This window comes from Helianthus annuus, chromosome 6 (genome assembly GCF_002127325.2).
Source record: "Helianthus annuus cultivar XRQ/B chromosome 6, HanXRQr2.0-SUNRISE, whole genome shotgun sequence".
Classification (NCBI taxonomy): domain Eukaryota; kingdom Viridiplantae; phylum Streptophyta; class Magnoliopsida; order Asterales; family Asteraceae; genus Helianthus; species Helianthus annuus.
In genome coordinates, this window is record NC_035438.2 from 36,911,678 (window position 1) to 36,938,715 (window position 27,038).

The 27,038-nt window shown below is 36.2% G+C and overlaps 2 protein-coding genes across 12 annotated transcripts; one reads left to right on the forward strand and one right to left on the reverse strand.

Moving 5' to 3' along the window:
* Positions 1 to 10,398: 10,398 nt before the first annotated feature.
* LOC110938662 lies at positions 10,399 to 11,222 on the reverse strand. Its single transcript, XM_022180838.2, has 2 exons — positions 10,912 to 11,222; positions 10,399 to 10,753 (listed from the first exon to the last, which is right to left on the reverse strand). Exons 1-2 carry the CDS (start codon positions 11,170 to 11,172, stop codon positions 10,625 to 10,627), a joined length of 390 nt encoding a protein of 129 aa, XP_022036530.2. The 5' UTR covers positions 11,173 to 11,222; the 3' UTR covers positions 10,399 to 10,624.
* Positions 11,223 to 13,325: 2,103 nt separating this feature from the next.
* Positions 13,326 to 24,561, forward strand: LOC110867440. 11 transcript variants are annotated; one of them, XR_004860522.1, is made up of 6 exons: positions 13,339 to 13,734; positions 15,386 to 15,432; positions 15,535 to 15,594; positions 15,810 to 15,902; positions 16,012 to 16,181; positions 16,281 to 16,774. XR_004860522.1 is itself a non-coding variant. In XM_022116464.2 (4 exons), the coding sequence occupies exons 2-4, from the start codon at positions 23,313 to 23,315 to the stop codon at positions 24,514 to 24,516; spliced, it is 1,011 nt and encodes a 336-aa protein (XP_021972156.2). In that variant the 5' UTR covers positions 22,865 to 23,118; positions 23,197 to 23,312; the 3' UTR covers positions 24,517 to 24,557. The 11 variants fall into 11 exon arrangements, 2 of the variants coding, with proteins under 2 accessions (XP_021972156.2, XP_021972157.2); XR_004860523.1 differs by having other exon boundaries at positions 15,552 to 15,594; XR_004860520.1 differs by lacking the exons at positions 15,386 to 15,432; positions 15,535 to 15,594; positions 15,810 to 15,902; positions 16,012 to 16,181; positions 16,281 to 16,774 and adding exons at positions 20,873 to 23,118; positions 23,197 to 23,521; positions 23,617 to 23,734; positions 23,833 to 24,561 and having other exon boundaries at positions 13,326 to 13,734.
* Positions 24,562 to 27,038: the final 2,477 nt, after the last annotated feature.

Sequence of the window (27,038 nt, forward strand, 5' to 3'; positions counted from 1 at the left end):
CATGCAACAAGAAACCAGGAACAGAACGGCCGTGCCACATGAGGAACGGTCGTGCCATATCGAATCTGGTCAACGATCTGCTGATGTCACGCAGAATGGTGGACCACCACCAATAATTGCTTAAAGTGCACGGTCGTGCGATCGGAGAACGACCGTGCGACAGCGAAAAAGCATAAAAACAGAACAGAACCATTCTGTTAGTAACTCTGGACATTTTGGGAACGCTTCTGGCGATTTTCAGGCTCCGGATGCTTCTGCTTTCACCCGGATTCAAGCCACATTTTGCCGATAAGCTTCGTTATCTTCCAGATTCTTAATCTTGTGCTTGTTTATGGTTTGGATTTCTAATCTTTCAAGAATTTTGTTAATGTTTCAAGCATTTAGATTAATATTTATGTATTATTGTAGCCTTAGGGCAAAAACACAACAATCCCTTGCTTGATTATAGCCATTAGTATGTTAATCTTCGATTGTAATGACATTTTGAAGTATTTTCTACGATTATCTTTGATGATTAGTTTGCAACCTTGTTATTGATATTGATTTCTTGATTATAAGTAATTGTGTTGGATGATTGGTGCTTGGTTAGTTAAGATAGTTGAAAAATGAAGCTTAATTAATCATGTATTAGTAAACTTTTAATTTGGTTAACTAGTTTAACTTGGTTAAAATGTGGGCACCATGATACTAGAAATGGTTAGTGGTTTAATAAAATATAATTATTGTTAATCAAGAAAGCTTGCCCTCACGGAAGGACTCTAACGGGTTAGATGGTGTTGTTATGAATTCTTGCCATGATTTGTTAGCTTAGTTAGTAGTTTCGGCCAAAATTGCTATTTTGGTGAATTTATGAGCAAGATTTGTAAAATGAACTCGGTTGTGATTTAATCTAGTTTATGCTTGTCTCGGTGGTTGCATTGTGTTTATCGGTGTCGCTTTCCTTGATTAAGTGAGGTTAGAAAACTCCTAACGGATGACTAACTTATTTTTAGGAGATTTTTGTAAACGTTAATCAATTGCACGTTAAAGAACAATTTTAGGTGGTTAAAGTGTGTTTATCATTTTAACTTTCCGAATGATTGTCATGTTAGGATTCCCGAAAGGGATACTAATTGTCTTAAATTGGAAAATTGACCGAATGCTTCTAGTGCCAAAACCGACTTAGTTGACATGCTTTGGTTGTATATTAAGCAAGGCTATTTATATATAATCTACTATGTTTTATAAGTATTTATTTATGCTTACTTTAGTTTAATTAAAACCAAAAACAACTTATGTTTTTACCGGTAATTTACAAAGGTCTAGTATTATTTCTCCGCCCATTTCCGTGGATCGATACTTGGTTCTTACCGATACTTTACTACATATATGACGGGGTACACTTGCCTCTTTCGTGTGTGTTTTGATGTAAAAGTAATAATCACTTTTATAAATTTAAAACCAAATAGTGTGTAATTTCATTGTAAAAATATGTATATATACGCACACGTCAGCTACGTCTAGAAATATCCTTCATTGCCCATTCATGCAGCCTACACCTTCGCTGCATCATCATCCCCTCCAGCTCCAGTATCCTTCGCCTGATCCTTGCCACTGCCACCAGCTTCGATTGCCAGAACCTCGTCAGCCTAATCCTCATCATCCTCCAACTCAGCCAGCCTAGCCTTCCAGCCCTCCATGTCCCAACTGCTCCTATCAAAGGCAGGATCCTGAGCTTCTTGAGCCATCTGTAGCTTGGTCTTGTACATGGCAATGGCAGCAGAGACTTTAGCATCCTGTGTGATCTCGTGCTTCTCATAGTTAGCATTGATCAGGACTTTAGCCGTCTCGGTCTTGGCGTCTTGAAGGGCTTTTTGGAGGTCAGCAATTTTGAGATCCTTGAGCATCGCAACTTGTTGAAGGTCTGCACACTTCTTGTCCAGCTCTTCAACGCTCCCAACATAGTCTTCGATCTCAGCAAATTTCTACAAAGAATACAATGCAAAGATTAAAGTCAAGTGATCCTCAAGTGGATAGGATAACCAAACTGAGTCGGTGATCCTTACATCATTAAAGTACTCGAGGAATTGATGACGGATCAGAGGTAAGCCTTGAAGGTTGTCAGCTTCAGAGGTCTTTCTTTTCTTTCCACCTCTTCCCTTTGAAGTGGTAGCCTTGGGGATTACGACAGAGGGGCTAGCAGCAGACTTTTTCTTTGAGGATCTGACATTGTCAAGATCAGTGACACTGAACTTGGAGGCAGATTTTGAGGATTTACCGGCGCCTACACATTCAAAACAGATAAGTATCCTTATCCTATTTCCATTTAACTATTTATTAAACCTTTTACTATACAAAAAACAGGATACTTACTTGACATAGTGACAGAACCTGAGGATACTTCTTGTGAGTCCTGGATGTTTGTTTTGAATGACCTTGTTGCAGGATCAAGTCTTCTGAAAGCAGCGAGCCTTTCCTTGGTGGCAGGTGATGGTATAAGGTGCGAAACAGAGACAGCTGTACAACAGAAATAAAAGGGTGTAAATGATCCTTATACAAAAACAAGGTTATCTGGTGATCCTTCTCAGGATCCTCTATCCTACCATGGGTGGTCCACTTCCTTTGCAGATCCTTTCCATCTGGGATAGAATCCCTTCTGACAATGAAGAATCGCCGTTTCCAGTTTGTATCATTCTTAGTGGCTTTGAAGATGGGATGTTCTTCACCGGGCTTACGCTTGAATAGATGTCGGTGGGATCCAAATGTTGTGAAGTGGTACATCTCTGCCAATTCCGACATTCCTAGAGCAATTCCTTCTTGCTCAATGATCCTCTCAAGGGTATATAAGACCCTCCAGGTCATTGGCATAGCTTGAATATAGGAGATGCCGGTGAGGGAGAAGAAGGACTCGGTGAATTCAGGGAAAGGATACGAGTATCCTATTGTGAAAGGAGTGACCGGAAAAGCTACCCAAGTTTCAGAAATGTAATCACTTAGAATGGTGGGATAAAACAGTTTGAAATAGGTGTTCGCCGGAAAACAATGCCGGATTCTGTCTATTTGTGGATCGGTGAAGCAGCACCTTTCATTCGCCGAATCTTTGATGATCCCCTAGCTCTTAAGAGGACTGTCCTTCTTGTGATCCTTAGCAGGAGAGGATCTTAACATCATCTTGATTATGAAGAAGGTGAAGAAAGAAGGAGCAGAGAAAGAAGGAGCAGAGAAAGAAAACGTAAAGGAAGAAGAGGAAGAGAGATACCTGTTTGATCTTCGGATATGAATTTAAAGGGAGTTTCTCTTGAATTTAAATGCGGATTGATCCCTATCTCTAACTCCTATTTATAATGATGATTTTGCAGGATAGTCACTTCAGTGACGTCATGTTCGTAACGGCTAGTCCGATTACAACGGCTAATTATCCGTTGGTTGATTGCGGATAAGAACAAAATACAACTCGTTTATTTACATAGTTACTCCTTATATTTTGGGGGCAATTGTTAGGGGAGGATTTCTCAATGACCTGTGATCCTCAATTACTGTTGGGTTTGGTGATCCTCACTTCTGTTTGAGTTAGTGATCCTCAGAAGTGCTTCAGGATCAGGATCATGGATCATCTTAAGGATCCTTATACTAACGATTGTCTACTTTGAATATGGTATTGTTTTGTAGGAGTACCAGCTTGGACTTGGTCTTGGCGACATTCCTGGAGCATATTCCATGTTTATTCCACACGTGCTTAGCTAAAAGTGGACGTTATGGAGTCGTGGAGGACTTGCACCATTTGCGGAATGTTAGTTAGTGTAGATATTTTCCATTCTTAAAGGGGTAGCGAGCTAATTAGAAAACACTTGGCTATTTTTGGCTACACACACACTCGTACAACTGCTCTCACCTGTTTTCATTAATTCACTTAGCGATTATACACTTTTTACACAATACACTATAGTGATCCTTGTACCTAGCTCGCTATCATCCAAAGTTGTAATACATTCATTGTTTAATTTGAGTTGGTGATCGGTAGTTTCCATCACCCGAGGTTTTTTATGCCGGAGATCATTCATTGATCAAGGGCTTTTTCCTCGTATAAATCTTTGTGTCACTTGTTCATTTCATTTCTGAGTGATCCCTATTGTTGTTCATCAATTCAAGCATCATACCTCACAACAGAAAGTTTGGTTGCATTGTCATTGCTTGATTTTTGACCAAAACAAATAGTATGTGTCTCAAAGTAATGTCTAAGTTTAGTGGAAGCCATAATCAAAGCAAGAATTAATTTCTCTAAGTGAGAATACCTGGTTTCGGCATCAAGAAGGCTTTTACTTACATAGTACACTGGATGTTATTGGCCTTCGTGATCCTTAACTAAGACATCACTTACTGCCTTACCTGATACAGCTAGGTACAAGGATAATGGTTCACCATCTTCTGGTTTCATCAGGGCTGGTGCTGAGGATAGGTAATCCTTAAGAGCCTTAAGAGCGGCTTCATACTTTTGAGTCCACTCAAACTTCTTATTCTTCCTCAGTATGTCGTAAAAATCCTTGCACTTTTCTGAAGACTTTGAGATGAATCTGTTCATTGCTGCAATCCTTCCTGTTAATCTTTGAACATCCTTTGCATTGGTTAGGGACTTGATGCTCACTATTGCTTTGATATGTTCAGGACTAGCTTCAATCCCCTTTTTGGTCACCATGTATCCTAGGAACTTCCCAGCGTTGACACCGAAGTGACATTTTTGAAGGATTCAGCTTCATGTTGTATTGATCAAGGATGTTGAATGCCACTTCGAGATCCTTAAGATGATCCTCAGCCTTCTTGGACTTCACTACCATGTCATCAATGTACACTTCCATAGTGTTTCCAAGTTGCTCTTTGAACATCATATTCACTAGTCTTTGATAAGTGGCACCTGCATTTCTCAATCCAAAAGGCATAGCAATATAACAGTATATGCCTGTTGGTGTCATGAATGTTGTATCCTCCTGATCAGATGGTTCCATTTGGATTTGTTGAAATCCATATGAAGCATCCATGAAAATGAGCAATTCATGACCCGCTGTTGCATCCACCATAGAGTCAATGTGTGGTAAAGGGAAAAGATCCTTGGGACATGCTTTATTTAAATCAGTGAAATCAACACATACCCTCCACTTTCCATTTTTCTTTTGAACAACTACCACATTGGTTAACCATTTTGGATACTTAACTTCTCTAATCATACTTGCCTTTAACTGTTTATCCACCTCTTCTTGGATAATGGCATTTCTTTCAGGTGCAAACTTCCCCTTTTTTTTGATGAATTGGCCTGAAAGATTTAACAATGCCAAGTTTGTGAGTAATAATATCTTTGGATATACCTGTCATATCCTCATGCTTCCAAGCGAAGGTAGATTTTCTCCTTTTGGTGAAGGATACCAGATCCTGCTCAATACTGTCAAGGATCCCGGATCCTATAAAATTTTGGATTCAGGATCCTCAGTGTCCAGTGTTATCTGCTTGATGTCCTACTCTCTTGCCTCCATGACATCTCTTGGATGACACTTTAATTGCTATATTGCCCTGGGTTTTGACGCTGGCTTCATGGAGGAGCTATAACAGTTCTTGGCCTCCTGTTGATCACTTTCGATCTTTACTACTCCCCATGGAGTTGGTAGCTTCACACATTGCTGGTATGTAGACGACACAACTTTCATATCATGTATCCATGGCCTGCCAAGGATCACATTGCAACAAGACAAACAGTCAATAACACAAAATTTTTGTACAGAGTTTACCCTCCGATATATATTGGGAGTTTGATGTCCCCCAGCGTATTCTTTGTCTCTCTGCTGAATCCTACTAGGACAGATGATCTTGGAACTATTTCTTACTCTGGGATATTCATCCTTTTGAGGACATCCAATTGTATTATGTTCACTGAGCTCCCACCATCAATTAGGATCCTACGAACAAAATGGTTAGAAATAAACAAAGTAATGACTAAACCGTTGTGATGAGGATCCTGGATGTCAACACGGTCATCCTCATCAAAGGATATGATTTTTTGTTGAGTTAGGATTGAAGTTCGGATAGGCCTTTCTCCATTTTCCAGCTTAGTCTCCTTTCTTTTAGCTGCAGAGAACGATGTTCCACATATATCAGAACCTCCGGAAATGAAGTTGATGATTTGAGCATCTGCAGGTGGAGCAGGGGCTCTTTCTGGCAGTTTGTCAGGATCCTAGATCCTTGACTTCTTCCTTCCCAACAACTCTTTTTAATGACCCTTGCTTAGGAGATAGCCAGTTTCTTTCCTTAGTGCAATGCACTCATCAGTGAGGTGGCCAAAGTCTTCATGAAATGCACACCATTTTGACTTATCCTTATATGATGTAGGCTTTTCATTCCTCTTAGGCCATCTAGCTTTTTCACCTAAATTCTATAAAGCAAGCATCAATTCATTATTGTCAACAGAAAAACAATATTTAGATATGTGAGGATATTCTTCCTCATCTTCTTCTTGTCCAACAGAGTGAAAATTCTGATTATCCTGTTTGGAGTATTGCTTGGATTGGTTATTCTTAAAATATGATCCTTGCTTCTCCTGTTTAGATGATCCAGATATTCTATCCTGGATTCTTTTGTCATCCTCTAGGCGGATGAACCTTAGAGCCCTGTTTCTTACTTCATCCAAGTTCCTGCATGGTGTCATTACAAGATCATCATAGAAAGGAGAATCTTTTTGTAATCCCAATTTAAAGGCTTCTACAGTAGTGACTATATCTAAGTTAGGGATTTCTAGGGATTTTCTACCAAATTTGGTAACATAGTCTCTAAGTGATTCATCACGTCCTTGAGTGATCCTATACAAGTCACTCGTTAACCTTTTAAATGTTCTACTACATGAGAATTGATTATTAAATAAATTAACTAAGTGAGAGAATGAAGTTATAGAGTAGGGAGGAAGACTTAGCAGCCATTTCAATGATGATCTAGTAAGTGTAGATCCAAAGCCTTTGCATAAACAGTCTTCTTTTAGTCGCCTTCGCTAACCAAACTCTTGAAGTTGTTTTGATAACTCTTGCATTTTCGACGGTGCAAGACGATAAGGCGCCTTCGCAACCGGGTTGGCATTGGGTACAAGGTCAATATGAAACTCGACTTGATGAACTGGAGGCAAACCAGGCAGTTCATTGGGAAACACCTCTGGATACTCCCGAACAATCAGAATATCCTGAATACTCTTGCTCTCGCCTTTCTCCTCGGTGATATGTGCCAGGAAAGCGACATATCCTTTTCGCAAATAACTTTGAGCCTTTGTACACGACATAAGCTTCAAACCACCTGATGGCTTCTCTCCACGAACTTCCAGAATATCGCCAGACGGAAGAGGAATACGAACAATCTTATCGAAACAAACCACCTCAGCATGATGTTTGGTTAGCCAATCCATTCCCATGATAATATCGAAACTCCCAAGTTGCATCGGCGTGAGGTCGACAATTAGGAAAAACAAGAGAGGTTTTGAAAATATCGACGAAATATAAGGAAGGCAATCATTTGTTCGTTACCTCGAACAAACAAACAACATGCAGTGACTAATCAAAGTAATGAATCGAAATAATGTATCGCGAAGACATGCTCGCCTATAAGTGAACACTCACCCCAAGAGTTCCCAGGTAAGAGTGACAGGTCCGATTATGTGAATTTGTACGAACACTCTAGCCTTAGACAGAAAACTCAGGGTACAGGCATTCACTCTTCCAATTTGCACGTGTTCACATTATTTAGACCCAAACTTTGACGAGATTTTGAAAACTCAGAAGGCACTAAGCCAAAAACGAATCAAAATGGGAGGGTTCAAAACCTAGTAATCAATCATCCTAGAACGGACGATTAATTTTTGAAGCAGATTCGGATTTCGTTTTTTTTTTTTAATCCTAAACGCAAATCAACTTGCGTTGGGGTCCTAGAAAGTTATAGTCTAGGTCGAAATTTTTACTAATAACCTAATTCTCTATAACCATTGGCTCTGATACCAACTCTTCTGTCACACCCCGACCACTTAAAACGACAAATCGTGGCGGAAACGCCGGGGAGTGTTGTAACAAAATTATTGTTTCAAACCATGGATACGAAGAGTTTCATTTCATTAAATATTAAACATTGTTTTAAAGTTAAACAAGCAAATCAAACATAGACTAATATCTTTATTAAATCACTAAGGCCTCGTCCGGTCCTAAGTGAGCATGCTTCCTATTCGCAATCAACACTAAGCAACTTCACCTGAAACATATGTAAAAACAAAGTCAGCAAAGAAATGTTGGCGAGTACATAGGTTTTGTGAGAGTGTCAGATTCATGGCTCGTTTATACGTTGGAATAAATTGTGCAACCTTGTTAATTGTCATTAAAAAACCTTGTTTTATAAAATGTTTGTATCGTAAAATGAATAACCGAATCAAAATAGTTTGGTTATAATTTATAAACCTCGAAGCCATGAATCATTACCCAAAACATTTTTTTTTCGTAAACCAAATCGTAAATCATTTTCGTAATAAAATTCGTATAGTTTATATCGTTTCGAAAACCTCGTTTTTGTGACATCGCTTCCAATTGTTTACCCAGATCGTTTAATTCGTTAAACATCTCTTTAGTCGTTTAAATCATTCTCGTTTTAGATCGTGAAACTACTATTGGTCGTCTCGCTAATAACATTCAAACCTGTGTGACTCGTTTATTGTTCAACTCGTTTTCGCATTAACAAACTTCCAAAGGGTAAGTTAACAATCATCAGATTCGGTCGTTACCCACCTAACCCACACATAACCATGGGTCCGGTCTGATAACGGGATTTGTCGGATCCTATGGTACCATAACCTAATACTGGTCGGTTTGGCCGAAATTAATGAATGTCATTTGTTATGTAATTACAACCAACAAGCTCGTTCACATTATCGAAATCGTTATTAGTTTGATATAAACCATCTTACTCGTTGTGAAACCATCGTTAAAACATCGAAATCGTTTTGATACATATGAATCACCCCAAAACAATTGAAAACAGTAAAATAGGGGAACTATGTACTCACCTTTGGGTGCGTTTTTATATGCTAACACAATCCCTCAAATTATTTATTTATCCTAAATTAAATAAGAATGATTTAATAAACAAAATTCATAAAAATGACGAAGTTTCTCCGATACTTAGAATTTTCACATAACTTTGAGATTCCTCGAAAAGTTATTATTTTTGATTATTTTGGCATATTCGCGTATATGTACTCAAGCGTAAAACAAATAATCTTGTTAAGTATTATCATGTCATCATACACATATTATAAAACACATAGCACATTGTAACACATAAAATTTACTCATGACACTACAAGAAAACTGGGTTTTTAGTACACGCAAAAGCGTCCTAAAATGCTATTTTATAGGACATTTCATTTAACAGGACCAACGGTAAAAGCGTTTCATGTAAAGGGGTCGTAATAAGTCTCGGAACTAAAAAAGCGTCCTAACATCTCAAATAAGATTATGAAACCAATTTTCTGGTCGCGTAATATGTCTTTGAACAACCAAAATAGTGTCCTAATAAAAACATATTAGGACACTTTTACGATGTTCTAACATATGCTTACATACTTTTAATCTTTTGATACACTTACAAGCGTCCTTAGAAATTAATTGATAGGACCTTTACGATGTAACATTATAGCTAATATAGTACCAAGAAAAGGGTCCTAATATACCAAATAAGATTATAAAACCAATTTTATGGTTGCATAATATGTCTATAGACAACTTAAATAGCGTCCTAAAAAAAACATATTAGGACACTTTTACAATGTTCTAATATGTGATTACCTACTTTTAATCTTTTGATACACTTACAAGCGTCCTTAGAAATTAATTGATAGGACCCTTACGATGTAACATTATAACTAATTTAGTACCAAGAAAAGGGTCCTAATATACCAAATAAGATTATGAAACCAATTTTATGGTCGCATAATGTGTCTATAGACAACTTAAATAGTGTCCTAAAAAGAACATATTAAGACACTTTTACAATGTTCTAATATGTGATTACCCACTTTTAATCTTTTGATACACATACAAGCGTCCTTAAAAATTAATTTATAGGACCCTTATGATGTAACGTTATAGCTACTTTAAATATCAAGAAAATGGTCCTAATATCCCAAATAAGATTATAAAACCAATTTTATAAACTGGCCATCAACATATAACATCCTAATAGTTATTGTATAAAATCAACTAATGAAAGAAATAAAACTTCATTATATTTCAAAAAAAACATGTTCATAACAAAAACATTAACCATAAATAAGTTATAACATTATCTAACATAAAGTCTTAACATTTAACAAAGAAATTAATAACAATTAAAGAAATAAGAAGCATAAAATCTTGAGTCATCATGCGTCCTCAATCCTCATGGACTACCTACAAATAAACCATCCATGTATAAGCATTAAGTTCCATGATATTAAAATTATTTGTATCACAAATTTAACAAATACATACCGAGATGAATGGACAGGGCCATGCGATGGGTGCACTAATACAATCTTGAATTGTAGAAAATAAACCATATGGTCTTACCAAGTTTTCATCTTTTTTTATTGGTACTTGAACGTTTACCTCACACCATCTGGTCCAATCTCTGTACCACCAACTAGATCATTTGGGTCCAAGCTCTGGACCCTTCCTCTTGCTACAATCTCGGTAGAGTTTAGAATGCTTTTGAGGAAAACTTCATCTTCGACCTAGATTTTAGTTTTCAACAAATATTTATTAAACTCTAGTCATAATAGTGCAAAAAATCATTTTACAAAAAAATTAATAAAGTTTTATACTAGTAGGCTAACATTTTTATAGAAAAATTAAGGAAAATTGGTTTTTAAAGATTTTTATAGAAAAATACCCGTAAACGTTGATGTCCATTGGTTACATTGGGGAAATGTTGTGATGCAAGAGGTTGAACACTTGAACCACCCCTTGACCCTTCCATCTCTGATACTTGGGCTCGTAACTGGACCACAGTACTAGTAAGTTCTTCACATTGAGACTTCAATTGGATGTTTTCTCTATGACATGCTGAACGACTTGGTATTACACCCCAAACATCAGCAGCACGAACACCCAGACCATACATAACCGCATCACCATTTCGATCATTACCCATTACTTTAGAAAAAACATCATCTAGTCCAGGCTTAAGGCTTATCGATCGAGCCCTCAGGAAGATTAGAACTAAGTTGTTGTATCTGTGCCTATATTAGACATAGTAACAAAAATAAGGTATGTATTTTTAAGAGCATCAAGAACACATAGAAAAAATATGTGTATGAATATATAAGCATATTATTTACAATTGCATTTGAAGCTTCCAAATTTTTAGTAGTTCCATCTTTGGAGAAACATGCACGAAACATTTCCAGTCGACTTGAATCTTGTCCCTTAGATGCATGTTTGAATAAAAAGAAAATAAGTATTAACAATGGATATCGACATGCTACATTAACAATTGCACTATCTCATACAATCACCTTTAGCTCTTCGCGGACTCAAGCATAACTTTTTTTACCCATTACTTGAACCATCTTCTTCTTTGCCCGATTCGCCTTGTTTTTTTCACTTACGAGCTTCAGTAGACAAGTGAAATTTCAGAATGGGAAATAAACTAATGTTATTTAAAGTGGTAGGCTATTTCATACCTTAGACTTTTCTTTATTCCAATACTTCACAAGTTTCTTCCATTGTTTTTTTGCACTTGTTTTGGCCTAGAACTCATTTGTTCCTTCAGTGACAAAGACGGATCATGGTATAGTTCCTTAACTCTTGCCCTCCAGTTCTTCACCTTCCGCCTAAATGATTGCAATATCCAGCCTTTAGCAGCTTCAGGAATATCAAATTTTGTCTACAAATGAAACAGGTTACATGAGAAAACAAATACTTAAGTCATTAACAAACATATTTTTAATTATGTACCTTTAAGAGTGCAAGCAACGCTTCTTTTTTGGCGGCCTTAACTTTATTCCATGGTTTATAAATCGGACAATACTTTCCACTCCTTGAAAGGGTTCCCATGAAATGGGTCAGTTGACTACTTTTGTCATTAATAGGTTGTCCGTGTTCATTAACTAAAATAGGAATTCTATCCCCTTTTTCTTGGGCCCAAACCTTTGGCATACGCGTTGGTCCTCTCACTCTTTTACGTACATTCTGAACTACAAAAAGTGAACATGATGTACATATATACATTAAAAAATACTAAATATATGATTTAACCAAAAAATAAGCAATCAAGTAGATAGAATAAACCTGCTTCATTTTCTTGTTGTGAACCTTCATGCTCTTCTTCATTTTCTTGATCTTCACATTCTTTTTCAACCAGTTCATCGTTCTGATTTTCTAAATCATTCACTTGTTCTAAGTCTTCCATGTCTTTACCTCCATCATCTTTAAAACTATCTTGTTCTTCATAAGCTTCATTCATATCTATATCTTCAATATCATCAAATTCAACATCATCTTGTTCTTCATTGATATCTATAGTTACAAAAAAGGTAAGCATAAAAAACAGTTAATTGAATCTAGACTTAATATTAAGTAAATATCATAAATAAAATATTTGAAAAACAAATATAGGTACCATGAAATCTCATGTCACGCTCCCCGTGGTCATCATCGTTGTCAACTGCAGATAACTTTCTCTTAGCTACAGTTGATCTCCCACTTGTATCAATTACTTGTCCCGTTTGCATATGAGATTCTGAAGATGTTAGCACACAGGAGACAGTCGGAGCAATGAATCGTTTCTGTGCTAAATTAGTATATCTTTTCAGGGACTACGGAGCAATGTATATTGGACGTTGTTTCTGTAAGTCGAATTGTTAGAGAAGAAACCGAAAGAAATTATATTATCCGTATTTGATATTAGTACCTTTTTAGAGATTTTTGTAGCAGCTTCTTGATAATCTTGCTCAACGTCAATATCAGAACCAGGCATATACTCTACATCTATATCTTTCTTGCTGGTATCCATTGATTTGTTTTTCTTTTTCTTTGTTTTGTCACTCTCTGCTAGACTTGTCAAAGATTTAGCAATATTTTTCACTCCCAAAGCTTGTAATTTTTTTTGGTTCTCTTGAATCCTTGACATTCTACTCCTTTCATAAGCATTCATACGTCTTTTGGAGCTTTGTCCTTGCATACTTTTATCTTCCATTACTGGTGTATACAAAAAAGAAAAATCTTATTAAATCATTCATAAAAGGCTCAAATAAATAAGAAAAATAAAAAATAAAGATTTATAAAAGGAAAATCAAACTTAGCTGGTGAATTTTAGGGCAAATTTTATCAAGTATTTCATTTGTGCATTTCTTTTCTAAACGCTACTCTGCTCTCACTCAGGAAACATCTTAACCCTATTTTTCAAGCATTTCATCTTCCAGTTATTTCTGTGTAGATTCAATCATTGAATCAATCTATGTAGATTCGATCTCTCTGAAATTCCTTATTTGTTCATCTCAATTATCATATCAAAACTTCACAAATCGATTATATAACTTTTAGTTTACACTTGATTTCGTTATCCATCGATTGGTGTATAGTTCATCTATCTCAGACCTGAATTTGGGGATTTGAAGAAGGAAAAGCAAGCAAGCACATCTGATTTCGATTTTTTAGAGGTTTTGAAAGAAGTACACCTGATCAGCAATCTCTCATATTGCCATAGATACAGGTTCGTATATGTGATCCAACTTCTATCGTTTTCGTGATTGCTACTATTACATTCATCAATTAGATTGTTAATTGAGGTATTGTCAGTTTGGCTTATGATATCTAGGGTTTAGTTTTCATTTAGTGATGAACAAGTGTGATGGATATCTGAGTCAGTGGTTATTGTTATTGTGTATAAATTTAGGGCTTCTGGTGTGTAATGTGTTATACGAGTATGTTGACTTCCATGTGCTGCGCTCTAGAGTTTTGGCACTGTAATTGCTATAAATTATGTTAGTATTAGATGTTAAGTTGATTAACTGATCAGACAATTAGAGGTATGCCTTATGATGGTCTTGTTTTGATAACAATTTGAAGATTTATTTCTACATTTTGTATTAAAGGAGCTGACGTTTGCGCGCGCTGCGGCGGGATGTTAGTTATAATGTTGAAAATGAAAAAAAAATGAGTAAATAACTAACAAACAAATCGGTAAATAAAAATTTTAATCAGCAACTAAGGTGCATAAGTTGCAAATACCTTGTAATTTGTAATTTCTCAGTTGCTAACTTGAAATCAATTGGTTTAAACTGTTAGCTAGAATATACCAAAATAAAGTTAGGCTAATAAAAAGAGTCGGCCTTGTGAAGAAAATAACAGCAGTCTCGTGGAAGTTGATGGAATAAATGAGTTCCACATAAAGTGGGTTATTTTATGTGGAAGCTGGTTTTGTATTTTATAGCGACAAAGGCCGCTTTGACATCTCGTGGGGTTTCGTGAATGGATACGTGATGCAGTATTTGCGGGTATGGGGAAGAGACCTTGACCGCATTGTCGTCTCGTGCGTCATGGTTAGAGCAGTGTGGTGGCATCTTTGTGTTTGGATGAAAATTCTTGTAAATACCTGAGCCGTGTTGTTTTGGGCTTTGATGGATGATTTGCATAGCATTAAGGGTTCGGCTACATGGAAAAAGTTTATGGATTTATCTTTGCTGCAGCCTTATGGAGAATTTAGAAGGCTCGAAATGGATTGGTTTTTGAAGAAGTGCCCTTTACAGTCACAAAAATCGTGGAAGAAATTAAAGAGAATCCTTTGAGTGATCGAACCCCTTTCATTGAGGTCGAATGGGAGAGATGACGTGCTTTTAGTATTCACGATACAATATTATAATTTACTTCTGTTTTTGGGATTTTCAGTCTCTTTCTGCCCCTTGTTCTATTTTTTCCGTTATTCCAAAAAAAAAAGCAGTCTAATATGCTTTCTTAAAGATACACCCCAATCTCAATTAAACTTGCAAATGAATGTAATTAATTGCAACCCAGATGAAGTTCGTAACTAATGGCCCAACAGTATTCAATTTAACATGTATTCCAACTTGATGGCCCAATTTAATTTCGTTAATCAATTCTTATTTAAATTTCCAGTGCACAATATCCATAATCATCATCCATCTAAGAATATACATCTTTTTAAAAAGAAATTCGAAACAGGTCAAATATCAATCTAACACATGCTAAAACATAAAATTGTTCAATTAAATCTATATAAATATGAAAATCACATTGCAAGATATAAAAGTAGAAGCATTAACTTCAATTTTCAGTACATAGTCATACTTGTTTTTTTATCTCTCTAGTTTGAATTTGTTGTGTTGGTTTTGATTTCATCTCAGATGAGACGGCTTCGAGCAAATCTTGGCGTTATTTCAAGAGCAGATGGGTATGGTTTCAGTGTTTAACATTAGTACATGTAACACGTTTACACAAGATTAACGATTTGGTAAATCTCAAATGTGTGTTGGCTGATTTTTCTTAATTTTAGTGGTGGTGGGTCAACAGCTTTTGAGATGGGGAACATCAAAGGACTTTATGTAAACCTAGGGTATGTGTCGGGTCGGTTTGAACGGTACGGGTTACGGGTCGGGTCGGCAAGGGACGATGGAGGTCGGCGGCTTTTTATATACCCGTGGATATAGAAACATTGCCCCACTTTAATTTTGCAAAGCACCCTATACATTTACCTATTTGATGGTGTTTTATCTATGATTCTTATGCAATTACAATTGTTATTTAATTACTCAATGTTTTGATTAATAGTGTAAAATTGCGGGAACGACAAATATGACAGGGGCGGGAGAAAGGATTGATTAGCATTTACATAGTTGAACATGCTGCGTTGCTGACTTAAAGGTATGATAATTGATAAAGAAAATTAACTTTTTAACCCACCAACAGTGCTTGTGTTTTGTTTTGTTTTGTTATATTAATATCTAACTTCGTTACAAACCATATCATACAGTGCTAAGCATTCCAGAAGTTTTACACTCTATACACCAGTCGTCAACATTACTTGCTCAAAGAACAACACTCGCAGTATGACTCCTTTTATGTAAGTTGAAAAGTTTTATAAAAAAGTGGAAGAACAAGATAACAATGCGAGATTTTATGAACCAGTGTATCGGCTAGAAGGTAATTTCGATTGGAATATGGTAGTGATTTTAATTGGATTAGATGATTTTTAATCTAAATTCTTACCCCATTAACATCATTGAAATTCAATATCAATAGCAACCGAATGAGATAATAACGAAAACAACAATCAGTGAGTTACCTCAAGTGGAAATCGGTGAGAGTTCAAAGCGTACTGCCGTCTATAATCACGCGTCGTGCCACCAGACTTCTTCGCAGCAAACAAGCAGGTTAACGAAGAGTGAAGGGGAGGTGAGAAGGAACTGTGTGTGAGGGTTTTTGTGAGAACGTGGCAGAGTGGGGGATTTACGGATTGATTTAGAGTGATGAGCGAAATTCAAAGCTTGATTTGGTTCGTTTGACTTTAGATTGAAAATTATGCGTTTTAATTTTATATATATTTAGTCACCTATATCTTTCCTATAATTCTTTGTTTCCTCATATACAAGATCCTTTGATGTCGTTTTAAATGGATCGGATATTGTATTTTGAAAAAAACTAGTGGGGGTGACTTAAGCTGATGTAAAATCGTGTTTGTGAGTTGTACCAACTGCATTGAAAGATGTACTTTTTATTTTAATGTTTTTGCTATAGTGACTTGTACAATGTGTTTTGAAAGTTGTATTTTCATAGGGGTATGGATGACATTTTACTCAAACTAGTATTAAGCACCCCTTGCGTTACGGCAGGGGCGAGCACTAATGTCACATTACTGCCAGCGACCTCCGACACTGAAGTTAGGGCGTGTTAATGCAAAGAAATTAAATCGAAAGTAAAACATAGAATAAAATAACTAAGTTGATCTAGGACTCGCACGTTAAGATGAACCCGCGTCTATTTTTTCCCGTTTGACAGGTTCATCGTAATCTGTATATATATTATATATCATTACCACTATACAAATCATAATGCATATATTACAACAACCGTTGCATCAATATGGTGCAAATTATATTTATATAAGATTTTGGCTAAATTAATTATATTATTATAAATAATAATAATTTACAAATAAAACAATATAAATTTGAATAGATCAAACTGATTGAACATGGTAAGATAATGAAACCATTATTTGATTAGGGCACAACCACTTAAACACAATTTACAATCATAAATGCATACAAAACAGGTTGAACATGGTAAGCTAATGAAACCACTATTTGATTAAGGTACAACCACTTAAGCACAATTTACAACCAAACATGCATACAAATTATTTGATTAAGGTACAAACATTTAAGCATAATTTACAACCAAAGATGCATACTATTTGATTAAGGGGAGTGGGGGTGGTTACAAGTGATGGAATCCCATCACTCACAAACATCCAATCATGTTCCGCCATGTCAGCAACCACTATTCTATCACTCACAAGCATTTTTTAGTGGCGGTGGTCATCACTAGTGATGGAATTCCAACGTACAAGCATTAATACACAACGTACAAGTCATACACATACAATCAATTTTTTACAACGCGTGATATGTTCAACGCGTTCTTTTTTTCACGAGTGATGGGAGTGGTGGCAGCGGTGTTCCAAAAAAAACGAGTGATAGAATTCTATCATGCTCCCACCCCTACTCCCCTAAGGTACCATTAAGACGATCTCGTTTATCTCTATCCTACGATCTAAGTTCCATAAAAAACGGAATATGGTCAATTTATTATTATTACATTGCGGTTCAGATCTATTATTGTCTATTGTGATCCATAAGGCCCAATATAGTCCATTAAGAAATTTTGATCTACTATTGTCCTTGTGATCCACTAAGGCCCAATATGGTTCATTAAGACATATATGATTCACTATTGGCCAATGTGACATATCAAATCCCAATAAGGACCATTAAGACACATACGATCCACTATTGTCCATTGTGCTTCATTTAGGCCCAATATGGTCCATTAAGACATGTGTGATCTACTATTGTCCATTATGATCCATTAAGGCCCAATATGGTTCATTAACATATCTATGAATAACCTTTAGCCACACATTTTTATAAACGTGTGGTAGGGCGGTTTTGCCAAAAGTGTGGCCGTAGCCCCTTTTTTCACGTAGTGCCGGTTCAACCGCCCGATAAAACCTGGTTCAACCGGTTAAACCATTTTAGAACCCAACCCGATAGATGTTTCAGTTAAATCTAGTCATGTGCCTTGCACATGAGGGCATTTTTTGTCAATTCACTTGAATGGAAAGAAGAAGTTAGCGTATCATGGTATCGTCCTTATTACGTGTTGGCAAATTTGGAAGGCTAGGAATGAGCTAGTGTTTGCGGGGAAGCATCCGAAGGTTAAGGAGGTGTTTAGTGCGATCAAGTCTATCGGGTATCTTTGGTTTAGGAATAGGTCGAAGTATTTAGACGTTTCATGGGTCGAGTGGTGTAAATTTGTATAGTGTTTTCTTGTTCTTTGTAGTTGGTTTGGCCGCCCGGTTGTTTTTCGGGCTGGCTTTGTTTTAATGAAGTTCTTAAAAAAAACAAAAGTTTTAAAAAATAAAAAGATTATATATACGTACATAAATAAACAAACCTTCCATGTTTGCACTTTTAAAAAAACCTAAATTAATGTATTAGGTCTTTTGACTTTTTGTATTCATGTTCAATTCATTGGTTCCCTTTCCTTGCTTTCCCTGTCCATCGAAGAAACAAAAGCAGAACCATACCATTACTCCAAAATCAACAGCTCCTTCGTCATCGTGACCTCCACCGTCGTCCAACTCTGGCAGCCACCGCCCACCTGCCCTTGAATTCTCTCACTCTCAGGTGTTTTTTCTATAACTTTTTCACTCAGTTTGCTAAAATTTTTGTTTGATTTGTTGATTATTATGTGTAAATTCTTGAAAGTTGCTATATGATTGAGATATGATATAAATTCTTCATTATCTTCGTTAGGGTTTGAATGCTATCCAGATAATGCTTTCATTGCATAATTTATCAATACTAAATTTATCTTCATCAATGTAAGTATCTAAATAGGCAAAACAGTTGGATGTTGTTGGGCTGAATGCTTTTCAGATAATGTTATCACTGCATAATTTATCAATAAATTAAGTTAAAAATAGGAATCGGTATTCACATATTAACACATGGCGAAGGGCTACAGATCGTACCATATTCTGGTTTGTCCCTTAAAGTTGCTGTTTGAAACCCCAACATTCCCTAACACAACTGATGCAAACAACGACTTTGATTAAATCGCTGATTAGGTTCCAATTAACTTTATCACTGCAATTTATTTATCAATAAATTGTCACGTGAAGGATTCAATTAACTTTTTTAAAGGTGTGTGAAACTTTTTTTTAAAGGTTTATGTTGTGTGTAAAACTGTCACAAAGAAATTAAAACCAATGCCACATGCTACTATTGCATTTAAATTTTGTAGTGTAAATGCCTACTACTATATTCTGCATGTTGGTTTAGGCCCAGTTTACACACACAAACAAACATTAGAGAAACTCAAACTCTTGTGATATTAAGCTCTCAAATATGGAAGGATAAACTCGTTGTACGAGAGAGTCAAAAAGAAAGATGAAAGGCTTAATATTATTGAATAAATAATGGCTAAATAACCGGTACACACCGTGACCCACTCTTCTACTTAATTCGCCTCCATAATAATTAGAAGTGGTAAAATGGGTGGATTGGGTAGGTTTGGGTAATGGGTTAGGATGGGTATGAGTTAGGATGAGTTTTTTAAGAAAAAGGTCAAGATGGGTTTAGGTCACAATGGGTTTCGGTCATGATAGGCTAAAAATAAAAAAAAAATTAAATATTAAAAAATTAAAAAAAATCAGAATTTTTTTTTAAATTCAAAAAACATCAAAAGCATAAAAAACTACCAAACAATCCAATAAAAACTCACCTTCTTATGCCCTTTAAGTTGTGTCAACATCCCAAAGCCACCAGTACACCATGAATGCATATGATATACCTACACCTCTCCCCAAAACTACAAGTCCCCTGTATCCAAAAATTACAAACCTTATCTTTCTTAACACCAACACCAATACCAACACCAGTACCACCACCTCTACTGTTAACATTATTATTATTGTTCATATCACTAGTATGTGTATGACATGAAGTGAAAATGAAGTTGAATATCTAAGGCAATCAACAAGTAGTTGTTTTATTCAGACTTATTATTCTTTCCACAATATGCACAATTTACAAATTGTTTTCCAAAAGGATTTACATTCTCTTTTCAAGACATATGAAATCATGAACTAACAAACAACATAAAAGAGAGGCATCTGACCCATCATTTCAGTTGGAATTTACGTTGCGATCGAACTTTCTGTGCGAACACAAAGGTACTTTCTGTCGGCACTTTGGACTTCTAGTAGAAACGAGAGAAATGGTCTCACCAGATGTAGGACTCTAAAACCACCTCCCATTTTAGCGAATCAAAACTGCATTTGTTCACCCGTTCCGACCCGGACCCGTTTCGACCCGAACCAAAACAACCCTTTTTATAGTTGATTAAATCTTCTCTGATAGTTTGGTTAATTAGTAATTTAAGTGTTATAAATTAAAAGGTAGTGTGCTTAATTGCTAATTTAAGTGTTATAGTTGTGTTAAACAAATTTTTAGTTTACTTGAGGCCACCAAATACATTCTTTAATTACTTATGAATTGGGTGCATGTATATGACTTATGAAATTACTAATTGTTTGTTTAATCCAGTTTTAAGATGGATACGAGTTGGATGTCTTTACCAAGAGCTACTACTGAATATGAAAATGGTCTTGACAAATTTCTTGATTTTATCTTTTCTACCGAGGGTAAAAATGGTCAAATATCATGTCCATGCATTGATTGCAGTAATCAAATATGGGTTGATCGGGAGGAGGCTAGAACGCATCTCCAATGTGTCGGGTTTATTAAAGGCTACAGAATAGCACCTTTTATTTCCGAATCATGTGAAACTCCTATGTTGGATGCTGAAGATGACATGCAAGGGTTGGTGCATGATGCATTCAACGGGTTTGGTGAGAACATACATGAAAATGAAATAGGGACACAAAATGAAAGTCAAAGTATGCCAAACAGAAATGCGAAAAAGTTTTATAAAGCGTTAGAAGATGCAAAGAAAGAACTATATCCTGGGTGTAAGAAGTTCTCGGTTCTTTCTTTTATCATTAGACTATTTCATAGTAAGTGTATTGGGAAATGTAATGACAAGGGTTTCAGCATGATGCTTGATACATTGAGGGAAGCCTTCCCATATGCTTCCATACCGAAGTCATTGTATGACCTAAGGAAGATAATAAGAGAATTAGGACTTAGTTATGATAAAATTGATGCATGTCCTAATGATTGTATGCTGTACTGGAAAGAAAACAGTAAGAAAACAAAATGTGATATATGTCATACGTCAAGGTACACAGCAAATGAAAATGATCCTGATGATGAGTTAACCATACCTGATACGGATAAGAAGATTAAGAAGATTGGAGCAAAGGTTTTACGTCATTTTCCGCTCATACCACGGCTGCAAAGGTTGTTTATGTCATCTAAAACTGCTGCCTCCATGAGATGGCATGAAGAGAGTCGCACGAAAGATGGTTACTTGAGACATCTTGCTGATTCCCCAGCTTGGAAAACATTTGATTTTAATTATCCTGATTTTGCCAGTGAGTCTCGTAATGTCAGGCTTGGTTTAGCGAGTGATGGGTTTAACCCTTTTAGAACAATGAGTGTTTCTCATAGTACATGACCTGTTGTTTTGATGCCATATAATCTACCTCCTTGGATGTGCATGAAACAACCTTATTTCTTTTTATCTTTACTTATACCTGGCCCATCAGCTCCTGGGAACAATATAGATGTTTATATGGAACCGTTAGTGGCTGAGCTATAGGAGTTATGGGATATTAATGGAGTAGAGACTTATGATGCATCGACAAAGAGTAACTTTCAGATGCGTGCTTCTTTGTTATGGACGATAAGTGACTTTCCCGCTTATGCGAATTTATCCGGATGGAGCACAAAAGGAAAACTTTCATGCCCTTGCTGCCATAAACATACAAAATCACAACGCTTAACTCATGGCAACAAATATTGTTTCATGGGACATTGTCGATATCTGCCAGGTGATCATGCTTTTCGGAAAGATAAGAAGTCTTTTGATGGCACAAAAGAAACGGAGAGGCAACCACGTGGCTTAACAGGATCAGAAGTACTTGATGAGCTAAATGGTTTTGAAATTAAATTTGGAAAACTTGTGAAGACCAACCCTGATCTACCATTTAACTGGAAGAAGAGAAGTATTTTTTTTTTGAGTTACCATACTGGAAAACTAACTTGCTACGCCATAATCTAGATGTAATGCATATTGAGAAGAATGTTTGTGACAGTGTCGTTGGAACGTTAATGAATCTAGATGGAAAGACCAAGGATCATTTAAAAGCATGCCTTGATTTGCAAGAGATGGGTATTAGACCTGAACTTCATCCTAAAGTTCAGAATAACAACAAAGTGTATTTGCCACCTGCTTGTTTCTCAATGGATAAAAAAGAGAAAGATATATTTTGTCGTGTTCTTAAAAAGGTTAAAGTTCCAGATGGTTATGCAGCTAATATATCAAGATGTGTAGAGTTAAAACCTCCAAAATTGTTTGGCCTTAAAAGTCATGATAGCCATATTTTGATGCAGCAGTTGCTTCCCATTGCTTTGCGAAATGTGTTACCTATGCACGTGCGTTATCCTGTGATGAAGCTATGTCGTTACTACAAACAGTTATGCTCAAAAGTTCTTAATCCAAATGATTTGGTTCAAATGGAAAATGAGATTGGAAAAATCCTTTGTGATTTAGAAAGGATTTTTCCGCCATCATTCTTTGATGTCATGGTTCATCTTTCGGTTCATCTTGCTTCAGAGGCCAAATTAGGAGGGACAGTTCATTACCGTTGGATGTATCCAATCGAGAGGTGTGCGTTCATATTTTAGTAAACACTTTTTTTAAAGATAATATTGAATCTGATCTTAATACTTTTTTTATCACTCAGGTATTTATCTACATTAAAATCTTACGTCAAAAATAGGAGTAAACCCGAGGGTTCCATTGCAGAAGGATATTTAGCTGAAGAATGTTTGTCATTTTGTTCATTGTACTTATCAAGTGATGTCGAGACCATACATAGATGTCGAGACCATACATAATAAGACAAGTTGGAATTATGATGACGGTGGTTTCGAGGATATTTTACCTATCTTTTCTATGTCAGGTCGGCCGATTGGTGCTACAGTGGTAGAGATACTTGACCTTGACATTTTGGCTAAAGCACATTCATATGTGTTATTCAATTGTAGTGAAGTTGATGAATTTCGAACGTAAGTAGTTATTTAGAAGTTGTGAGTTCCATTTATTATATTATATCTAAAATTGTTTTTGTTGTTGTCATGATTCTCATCTTTTGACATTGCAGAGAACATCTGACGAATGTTCGTCATGAAAATCGGAAATTACGTGAGCGTGAGATTCAGCGTTTACATAGCGAGACTTTTGAGTCGTGGTTTCAAGATCATGTACGGAATAGCATAGATGTATTACTTTTAAAATACACCTTTAATGATACAACATTTTCAAGCTTCTAATCGCTAGATGTATAACGAAAAATTTAACACATCTTGCCTTAATTCAGGTTGAGGAGCTGCATACCAGAGGGGATCATAGAATCACGGAAGATCTAAGAAACTTGGCAAGTGGCCCAGCTGAGTTTGTGAAAAAATATAAGGGATTTATCATAAATGGTTTCCGATTTCACACAAAAGATCTGGAACAGAATAGGAAAACACAAAATAGTGGACTTATGCTTGAGGCCATGACAAATAGCTTCTCAAGTGCTAAAGATAACAATCCTATCGTGGGAGATGTAACATACTATGGGGTTTTGAATGATATCATTGAGTTGGAATATGCTGTTGACAGGAAAGTAGTTTTGTTCCATTGTGATTGGATCTCGAATGGTTCAAGGAAAAAGCAAGATGAGAATGGGTTTACTCTACTCAATTTTGAAGGTTTGAACCCTCATAACGACCCTTTTATACTAGCTTGTCAAGCACAACAAGTATTTTATGTTGCAGATCGTGTTGACAAAGGATGGAAAGTTGTGATCAAGACAACACCTAGAGATTCTTATGACATGAATGAACAAACATGTCTTGAGAATGTGGAAACACATTTGCAGAGTGACACATCTACGGGTCCTCAACTTGATGATAATATGAATATTGAATTGGTTAGAAGGGGTTTAAATGGGACCGTTGTTGACAAAAATACCTTAGTTTTTGACGGAGATGAAGATCTATTTGAAGCTGCTTCATGATTTCAATTAGTTATTTAATAATATGATTTTTTTTCATCTCATATTCAATACTTGTATTTGATTTTTTTTTTCTGCATCGCTGATAATAATTATTTTTTCATCGTTATTGCTAGTTTTTTAATAGTTATGTCTATGTGAACAGATATGTATCACAACTAGTACATCTGCTGGGTAAGATCAGATCTTGCCTCGGATGTTCTGTGACACCCGACTGATTTCACGATCCTGTATCTACAATTGGGTTTACGTAGTGTCTGCGTATTTACCTGGATGATTGGTGATTGTGTGTAATGCTTGATTATTATGTGTGTGGTGTTGCATATAGTTTAATTTGAGTTTCTATCGTTTCACTCCTCTGTATTGCTTGTCAAATTTCGGGACGAAATTTTTTTCAAGTTGGGGATGATGTGACAACCCGAATTCCTAAGGTTTTCGTGACACTTGCCTTGTATCGTTACTATTCATATTCTACTACTTACATTTTATTGTAGGTCGTTATAATGTTCACTTTGTGTAAACTTGTAAAAATTGTTTAATCATATTGAATTACTAATTTAATAATTGAGAAAATTACTACATATTACATAATAAATTATATTATGTACATCCATAATAACCACACAATTAGTAATTGGAGCCTTAGTAGGCCGGCCCACATCAATCAAACACAAACATGCATATTCAGCCTATATCATTCGAACAAACATGTGCATCTAGGGGAAACGGTTTCTTTTATTATCTCATAGCATGTTATAACGAAACCCTAGGATTCCCCTTCACTCCCCTGATGATTGACGGCATGATCAACATTCGAAACCCCACTCCTTTGGACTCTCACACCACACCTCGGTTAGTATACCTATCAAAGTTTTGATTGTTTTTTTTAATCACTAAGATAAGTGGTTATGTTCTGTAGTAATGGGTATTGCTTGTTGGTTGTATCATGATTTAGAATTCTAGTGATATTGTACGTAGTGTCAATGATATGCATAGATTTGATTTGAATGTTTGTTATGTGCTACTCGTTTTTAATGATGGAACAATAATTCATGTGAACGATGATTTTTAGGGATCATATTTAGAACGGTTTTGATAGTATGAAGTAATCGAGAGTTGTGTGTTAACCATATGAGTCAAGTTTTGAACGATTGAATTGCGAGATGCGATGATTGTGTATTACTTATCATTTACCTACATCTCTAAACTAAACCCTACGAGTCTCATACGTTACATACGGCAGGAGAAAACCCCCTCTCTTCTGCCGAAGCTTCTTCTTATTAGTAATCCGCATCCGTGTTTATCACGCATCAACTTTCTGGTTAGTTTCAATGGATTTATTCTATCATCGATTCATCGTGTTTATTTGATATGGCTAGTCTTATAGTTATTATGAATCTTGATTCGCTGCTAGTCTTGATTAGACATTAGTTATAATGTGTTGATGTCGATTATATAATATGGCTGGGTTGTTTTGATCACGTTTAATATATGGCGAATAACGTAACAGTAGACGACATGATCTATGTTAAATGATGCCTATGACGTCCTGTGAACACATGCTTTTTGTCACCATAGAATGATAATAGCATACAAGTTAATATGCATATGTGAGAAGGTGGTCTGATATGAATGAACATGCGCATAGCCGGTAAAGTCGTGATGTTGTTTTCCTGTTGTTAACCATGTTTTGTGTATGGAAAATGGTGGGTAAATTGTGATCATAAGAACAAATTGTTTCTCCGCACACGTTGACTGAACACACGTAGGGGGGGGCGGATCAAATAGATCTGGGCCGACTCCCTTTAAACGCTGGGCTATCGACCCAGCTGATCATGTAAAAGGAACTTAGGTTCCATACCCTTACGGACCAACTTATAATAAAGAATCACATGGTTGTGGGTGGGTTAGCATGGCTGAATAGTGCTAGTGTTGTGTGTTGGGTGTCGGGCCGCACAACAGTCTCAACAATATCTAAATTGGCGGCACATACAATATCCAAAAGAATTGTTTGGTCAATAAACATAAAGTAGTGTTGGGAATTGTCGGCCATTTAACTAGTTGAAGCAATATTACTCACCAACTCAAATGAAATCAATGCATGTAAAGTATTGTGTGCCCAACAAGTTGTTTAAGTGGTTGTCAGACTCCCATGCATGTGTGTGAATCGATGTGTGTTTGTACAATATGGAAATTGCATGATGATTGCACACTTTTATGTTAGTGACACATGGATAGGACGTGAACTGTTATGATAATTTGGCATGTGCAATCGTGTGATTTAAATGATGATGAAACTGATGTTGTTTGGTAACCACGGTAGGATTTGGGTCGAACAACTGGACGGGTAATTAAGACGTACCGAGCAAACCGAGGTGAGTTCACTACATTCGAGCATGCGTCCCAGTGGTTGGGGACAGTCAGTGGGTATCCCGTGGAGGGATAAGTCTTTTGGGTAAAAACGGGTATATTGGTTAATATTCTCACCTATCATCTTTTGTAAGTCCCTTATTATGTTACCTGGA

What these genes read in the sequence shown, in the direction of transcription:
- LOC110867440 (XM_022116464.2), top strand. Translation starts at nt 23,313, where the DNA reads ATGTCGAGACCATACATAGATGTCGAGACCATACATAATAAGACAAGT. An exon ending in GAAGTTGATGAATTTCGAAC is followed by an intron (nt 23,522 to 23,616) that starts GTAAGTAGTTAT and finishes TTGACATTGCAG; the next exon opens with AGAACATCTGACGAATGTTC. An exon ending in ATGTACGGAATAGCATAGAT is followed by an intron (nt 23,735 to 23,832) that starts GTATTACTTTTA and finishes GCCTTAATTCAG; the next exon opens with GTTGAGGAGCTGCATACCAG.
- LOC110938662 (XM_022180838.2), bottom strand. Translation starts at nt 11,172, where the DNA reads ATGGGTAATGATCGAAATGGTGATGCGGTTATGTATGGTCTGGGTGTT. An exon ending in ATGGACATCAACGTTTACGG is followed by an intron (nt 10,754 to 10,911) that starts GTATTTTTCTAT and finishes ACTAAAATCTAG; the next exon opens with GTCGAAGATGAAGTTTTCCT.